The sequence below is a fragment of the Littorina saxatilis genome, linkage group LG7, assembly GCF_037325665.1.
Source record: "Littorina saxatilis isolate snail1 linkage group LG7, US_GU_Lsax_2.0, whole genome shotgun sequence".
NCBI lineage: Eukaryota > Metazoa > Mollusca > Gastropoda > Littorinimorpha > Littorinidae > Littorina > Littorina saxatilis.
In genome coordinates this window covers 9111553-9119654 of record NC_090251.1, presented here as the reverse complement: position 1 = coordinate 9119654, position 8102 = coordinate 9111553, and the positions used below count along the sequence as shown (strand labels likewise).

At 40.0% G+C, this 8102-nt stretch overlaps 1 protein-coding gene across 1 annotated transcript in view; it reads left to right on the top strand.

Annotated features, from left to right (window-relative positions):
* LOC138970614 (uncharacterized) overlaps positions 1-8102 on the top strand; it is a gene marked incomplete in the record, with an annotated part of 34262 nt that overhangs the window by 23348 nt on the left and 2812 nt on the right. The window contains 1 exon segment of the mRNA XM_070343078.1: positions 3693-3806. Coding sequence (XP_070199179.1) covers positions 3693-3806 — 114 coding nt within the window.

Below are 8102 nucleotides of genomic sequence, written 5' to 3'. Positions count from 1 at the left end.
AAGTGTTAGTATGTGTGTTTGTGTGTGTGTGAGTGTCAGTGTGTGTGTGTTAGTGTGTTAGTGTGTGTGTGTGTGTGTGTGTGTGTGTGTGTGGGTGTGTGTGGGTGTGTTTGTGTGTTTTGGGTAGGCTAGCAGGTTGGAATTAGAGGGTTTTTTTCCTTCTTTACTTGTAGTATTTAGCAGGGGTTTGAAGTATAAAAGGTAAAGTTGTGCGTGTGTGTTCTTTGTGTTGTGGGCTAGGAGGTTGGAAGACGTAATATATTATAATATTATATTTTATTATTTTTCTTTATCTATTTTGTGGGCTAGCGGGATTTGTTTTTACTTTTTGTCTGGCATTTTCTTAGGGCTAGAAGGTTTTAAAGAATAAAAAGCAAAAGTTTGGGTGTGTTACTTTTGTTTGTGCGGGTAACGTGACCAAAAAAGATAGGGTCGGTAGGTCGGCTTTTTTTTATTTAAATTTTTTTTTATTCAAATTTAGTCGATTCTAAAGAAGGTTACTTCCCTTAGTCTTGGTATGGTTCGCAAAATGTGCCAACAGTGTTTTGTTTTTTGAGGTCGGCGGGAAAAACTAGGGTCGGTCAGTTCACCCTAAACCAACATAATATTTAGTTTGGGCCTAATCTGTTTTCTCTTTTTATTTTGTTGGCAAACAAGTTTAAAATAGAGAGTCAATATAATGTCTCCCTCTCGTTGTTTTTTTATGGACTAGCGGGTTAAACAGATATGTGACCCTCCACCACGGAATGAGTCGCATGTCACCTTTGCATGATTTTCAAATTTTTACATTTTCCTAAAGAGGTTTTTTATGCTCTATCCAGTGGTGAAAACCGTTTTAAAAAAGAGCAAAAACTGTTTGAGTTATAAGCCTGTGACTAAGGTGACCCTCACACTGTTACCAGACACTCCCCGGACTTATATTGAGCCTAGCGCAGAACCGCACGAGGTGACATGCGACTCATTTCGTGGTGGAGGGTCACATATAAGGTTTCACTTGACCTTCTTTTAGAGCAAGCAGATTGAAATAATTTATTGTTTATATTTTTTGCCAAGGCAGGGTTAAAATAGTTTTTCCTCTTTTTTATGGGCCAGCAGGTGAGAAAGAGAGACACTATTTTCAGACAGGTTACCGTTGGTTGATTCAAGATTATTGTGTATCCTCCTGTTTTATGGGTCTTGTTCAGATTTTCTATTTATTTATTTTTGTATGAAGGGGGAGAGGGCAGTGCGAAAGAGTCAACGTTGTGTGTGTTTTAGTTTAGCTTTTACCCAAAAGCTAGCGGAAACGAGAAGAGAATGGTTATTTCGTTCTTGTTTTATTGTAATTGTATTGGCAAGCACACATAACAGGATTTATGTTACTTGCCACAAGAAGAAGCACCCATTTCAAAATTGGGGTTTAATTATCAAATATTGCTTAGCCATTGGGAATTGAATATCAAATTTTGTCTGAACATTTGATCATGAATTCTATAATTGTTAGCTCCCAAAGTTCCAGAAACAAACGTCAGTCTGCTGACGTCAAGACAGCCGAGTACCTGGCTTGGATTGCGCTGGGTGGACGGGTACCCTCTCAGGGATGTATCGACGTTGCTTGTGGGGTGGTCGATGTTTATTCCAGGTACACACAAACCGATGACGTCATGCATCCCCGATGACGTCATCTTGTTGTGCGGCATGTTTGTGTGTGTTTTTATGTATTTAAAAAAAATTATATTTTTCATTCGATGAGAAGGTCGTTATCGACATAGACATGTGTTTGTGGTTAATTAAACATAATCTGTCAATGTAGCATGATGTTTTGTCAATAATCTTGCATGACGACTAACTTTGTTCGCATGATCTGATTTCAGATGTTCAACTTTTGCAGAACGTGCGGTGGTGAAAGAGACAGACGGACAGATAGACAGACAGACAGACAGACAGACAGACAGACAACCTGACGAAAAGACAAACAGAGAGACAACCTACATTTACATTTAATGGTTTTTGATGCTCTCGTCGGTCTACAAAAGACTGGCACTGAAGTGTTTGCACTGAACAGAACCGTGTTAACTTGTACATTCGCTAGCTTCTGTTCGATCTCTCTTTAATCATTATTCCACCCCAACTCCGCCCCCTTTAGTGAGGAAAACAGATAAACACGCAAAGACAATATTTATATACCATGTTCATGACATTGTTCTTGAGACAACAAATCCTAGTTAGAGCGTTACACACCTCATTGTGATACATCTGTCATTCCTCAATTCTGCTAATGTCACTCTCGATAGGGAGATGCCCCTCAATTCTGCTGATGTCACTCTCGATAGGGAGATGCCCCTCCCCAGAGAGCATAGAATTTCGGGTTTTCACACACTCTACCCTTTGATTAATACACACAACGACCCACATCTCAACCAAAGCTGCTTAACCGAAATCTGAGCTCCGGGCCCAGTCAGGCATTTAAAAACGTTTGACAGTAAACGCATGTTAACTCACCGTTCCCATGCTTCAGCTAAAAAACCATAGTGATGAGTTCGGGAAAGCAACGGACAGTCCGTGAAACAATGTTGTTTCAATTATATAACCAAAATGGGTGGCCGAGTGGTAAACGCACTTGCCTCGGAAGCGAGAGGTTGCGAGTTCGTCAGTTCGTTAGCAATGTTCTCCCCCCCTTTCCTAACCTAGGTGGTGGGTTCAAGTGCTAGTCTTTCGGATGAGACGAAAAACCGAGGTCCCTTCGTGTACACTACATTGGGGTGTGCACGTTAAAGATCCCACGATTGACAAAAGGGTCTTTCCTGGCAAAATTGTATAGGCATAGATAAAAATGTCCACCAAATACCCGTGTGACTTGGAATAATAGGCCGTGAAAGGTGAATGCTCGCCCTAATAGGCTTGAGGTTTGCTGGCCGATGTGAATGCGTGATATATATTGTGTACAAAATTCCATCTCACACGGCATAAATAAATCCCTGCGCCTTGAATCCGTGGTTGAGATATGTGCGCGATATAAATTGCATCAAATAAAATAAAAATAAAAAAAATGAATAACCAACGCTTCTTTGGATATCTGGTTAATTTCTTTTCTTTTTAGCTCTTGTTTCGTTATGGCTGTCTTCATTATCAAGACATTTCTGACGATAGTTGAATAGGTGGAGATGTGCTACTAATAATATCTGATGATCAACAAATGTCAAGAAACAATTAATATGTATCTTAACAGTTCCTCTTTTGATTTACGAGGGTGTATCCCAAACACGTTTCCCAAGACTAAAGCCTTATTTATAGTATAAGCGAACGATTTAAAAAATTTGCTTTTAAATTTAGGTGTATTTGGGTGTTATATGTCCATGGAGGTGGACTGAAGCCGAGTTTCATGAACTGTTGCATCGGCTTTTGCGGAACAAACTAAGACGTTCTGAAACTCTTTGTCAGTTGTACGCGTATAAATGCCACCATGAATCCACATTTTTTGCACTTACCTCTGAACATGTCCCACACTCGCAGAAAATGCGGAAAGCAGAATATCGTACACCTTATAAATTATTCCGTTTTCAGGGCCAGACGTTCTGCTGCATTATGAGATGCGATCAACGCCTGGATGTTCTTGCCCAGCCTTGTCTGAGGTCTTCACTCTGGCCTTTTCCCAAATGTTGCAAGTCAAATGTTATCGGAAAGTGAAGATATTATGTTATACTAATTTCCAGTCTCAGAGTCCGGCGGTCGTCCTCTGATCAGAGAATCGCTGAGCTGCAGGCTTTGATGGCGCTGACCGGAAGTGGGGGCAGAGTTGCTCACGGGCAGTTTGACCCTCTCAGGCTGTAGGTATCACGTGACCTGTCGTCTTCTCGTCGAGTCTCGTGAGATGGGGGACGTGACGCTGTTTGCGACCGCCCCCAGGCGCCTGTGTCGCGCGCTGCGTGACGTCTTGTCACAGTATGACGCACATTTATGTGTTTAATTTTGTCACGTTGTTCTCTCCTTGGCGACTGTCTTTCGCCTGCGTGACGTCATTCCACGCAACTTGTTGAATTATGTCACGTGTTATCTCCTTGGCGAATGTCTTTCGCCCTGCGTGACGTCATACCACGCAACTTGTTGAATTGTGTCACGTGTTCTCCTCGACGTCTGTTCCTGCGTCAAGTATTTTGTTGTTGATCTGATCTTCCACTTTTCTTACACATAACTGTTTAACACACGTTGTTTGCGTCGTTGGTCAACATGGCAATGCTATTGAATGTCTGTTCTTCTGTCTCTAAAGCTTGATGTTAGTGTAATAACAAACAAGCAACAAACAAACAAACAAACTAACAAACAAACACACAAACACACAAACTGACAAACAAACGTCGAATTGTATTCCGTATGGTTTAAGTGTCAGGGCCCTTGTGTACAACAACGTATACCAATATGGAGACTGTTCGTTCCCAATTCAGCTGTTGATAATTTCGGGTTCCAGTGTCAGCTAAGCAATCTGTAAGTCGAGTCCAGATGTTGATAATTTTAGTTTTAGTTTGATCAATGGACGATGTTCGGGGAGTCAACTTACAAACACGATGATAGCGTCACAGGAAGCAATAAGCGCCGATGTAGATATTTTGGAAATAACACACACCGGTCGACGGGCGCAGTGGCGTGGTGGTAAGACGTCGGCCTCCTAATCGGAAGGTCGAGGGTTCGAATCCCGGCCGCGGCCGCACCAGGTCAACTTATGTGCAGACCTGCTAGTGGCTTATCCCCCTTCGTGTGTACACGCAAGCACAAGACCAAGTGCGCACGTAAAAGATCCTGTAATCCATGTCAGAGTTCGGTGGGTTATAGAAACACGAAAATACCCAGCATGCTTCCTCCGAAAGCGGCGTATGGCTGCCTAAATGGCGGGGTAAAAACGGTCATACACGTAAAATTCCACTCGTGCAAAAACACGAGTGTACGTGGGAGTTTCAGCCCACGAACGAAGAAGAAGAAGACACACACCGGTCTATAATATAATTATAGCTCTTTTATATATAAAAAAAACACCCCCCCAGTTAAGCATGGACATGAAAGTTTGTGATGTACTTGATCAGCAGAATTGCATAATGTTCGTGTTGCAGTATAAACGCATACATGTAAACTGGTGTGTGTAGTCTGTGTTATATACGTTCTTAAGAAGACGAAGAAGAAGAAAAAAAGAAGAAGAACAAGAACAAAACAAACACATTGACAAAAAGAAAAACCTTTCATTTCCTTCCTTGTATCTTTACTAAATTTAAAGCAAATGTTTTAATGTTCTTTACATGTCTATCTGTGTTTTCGGCATGTCTGTATACGTATTGTACAAGATGTACATTTCAATGTGTGTGTACGTGTGTTTTCACACAAGTCTTCATGCGCGTACGCTTCTGTACTTGTTTTCTGTGTATGTACGCATGCGCGCGCGTATTTGTTCATGTTTTGTTATTAATATATGTTCATGTATTTACGCATGTCTGCGTGTATTTTAATCTGTAAATATGTATGGAATATAGCATTATGCATGTTGTAAGTCTGTCCGTCGGAATATTTGTATGTCCGTCTGTCTATATCAAGTTTTGTATGTTATGCATGCATGTTATCGATACAGCTAATGTGGGTGCGTTTGTGAGTTTGTGCGCTGGTGGGATGTGTGTGTGTGTGTGTGTGTGTGTGTGTGTGTGTGTGTGTGTGTGTGTGTATGTGCGTGCGTATGCGAGATTGCGTGCGTACATGTGTGTGTGTGTGTGTGTGTTGTAAAAAGTAATCATTGAAGTTCACATCTTAATCTCACTTCCTTTGTCTGTTGTTGGAATGATAAGTGAGCATAAAGTATAATAAGTCGCATTCAAACTCACCCTAACCGATAGCTTATGATAACAAGTCGCGTAAGGCGAAAATACAACATTTAGTCAAGTAGCTGTCGAACTCACAGAATGAAACTGAACGCAATGCAATGTTTCAGCAAGACCGTAGCATCGTCAGTCCACCGCTCATGGCAAAGGCAGTGAAATTGACAAGAAGAGCGGGGTAGTAGTTGCGCTGAGAAGGATAGCACGCTTTTCTGTACCTCTCTTCGTTTTAACTTTCTGAGCGTGTTTTGAATCCAAACATATCATATCTATATGTTTTTGGAATCAGGGACCGACAAGGAATAAGATAAAAGTGTTTTTAAATTGATTTCGAAAAAAAAATGTTGATAATAATTTTTATATTTTTAATTTTCAGAGCTTGTTGTTAATCCAAATATAACATATGTATATGTTTTTGGAATCAGAAAATGATGGAGAATAAGATGAACGTAAATTTGGATCGTTTCATAATTTTTCTTTTTTTTTTTACAATTTTTAGATTTTTAATGACCAAAGTCATTAATTAATTTTTAAGCCACAAAGCTGAAATGCAATACCGAAGTCCGGGCTTCGTCGAAGATTACTTGACCAAAATTTCAACCAATTTGGTTGAAAAATGAGAGCGTGACAGTGCCGCCTCAACTTTCACGAAAAGCCGGATATGACGTCATCAAAGACATTTATCGAAAAAATGAAAAAAAATCTGGGGATTTCATACCCAGGAACTCTCATGTCAAATTTCATAAAGATCGGTCCAGTTGTTTTCTCTGAATCGCTCTACACACACACACAGACACACATACACCATATGACCCTCGTCTCGATTCCCCCCTCTACGTTAATACTTACACCTTTTGGCTCTATTTACAATGCCTTCATGTTTTGGGGAAAATCAATTTAGACACTGTTTCTGGTTTGCATTGCTTCCCGTTGGAAAGGGCGGTGAGGTTGTCTCCCTTTAATTACTTTTCGCCCTATTTCTAGTAAGTCTTCATAATCACTCTTGAAATCTTGTTGTGCCTGACACTATCAAACAATGTTTCTACAATATTTTTGTCAATCAAACTGGATGTAACATTTTCTTCATAAATGCAGAACCTGCACGGTGTGTGTTTTTCGTGTCACTGCATGCAAAACTCATACATTTTGGCAGTTGCTTCCCTTCAATGCTGTTAGTGTTACGCAGTGGGCCTTCTTGCACATGGCTTCAGCTTAGGTTTATAACAGGCGAAGAAGTAAATTTCCCACTTATTCTATTCACATGAAAAATGAATTATTGTTTGCACTATTTCAAAAGTGGGTGCCCTAAGGAGGTGGAGGGGGGGGGGGGTGTGTGTTAAGGAGAGGGATTTTAAAACCACGAGAAGCACAGAAAAAAGGCAAGATCGATCATGTTTACTTCTGGAACGATTTGCACCCAACTCGAAAGCCCATTGCACCTGTCTTAAAGAGCGAAGGCGCTATTCTGCCATTATTTAATCAACAATTACATTTGAAACTGCACTAAGAAGACTCAGTCAGGGTCTTGTTTGTGTAAGCTTCAGTCCTGGAAAAAAACAACATTCTTATCAAAATAAAATAGAGTTTAGTCAGCTGAATCCGTGAGTTGTGTTGCCTTCAACAAGCAATTGTAGATACATTACTTAGTCGGAGGTTCATTATTAAACATACCTTCCTTTGCTCGCAACTCGTCTTGTAAATCATTATATAGCCGTTCAGCCTTTAACACGTATCAGTTACTGTCAGCCTCCTGCTTTCTCTGAAGATTGGGATTTATTTTGTAACCTAACACCCAAAGTTTCAGTGTGCGAATCAGTAATTATTCAGCTAGAAATTAAAAAAACAATAACAAAAATATTCAGAAAATAAATAAATAAACTAAAATAATTCAAAATAAATTAATTGACACAATTTTGAAAATCACACTCAGCACAAGACGCAGCCAGAGTAATGATTTTTGGTATATGTCCCAGTGGAAGGATCTCTTTTACATTGTAGATGTCTGCGCAGATATATACTGTGATTTACATGCGTGTTTACACAGAAAGGTTAGCTAAACGTCTTCCTGTGTCTGGATTTTCATGAAAATAGAAGATAGTCTCAGAGACCTAAAACATAAAATGCTAGTCAAAACTGTTTTTCATATTCTTGCGCCTTTTTTGTTCATTCGCATGATTAATTGTAATAATTATTCTGTCCCGAATGATCTGCATAGAGACTCAGATATTAAATCAGAGTGGAGATCGATACTTTTTTCTTAATTTTGACTCT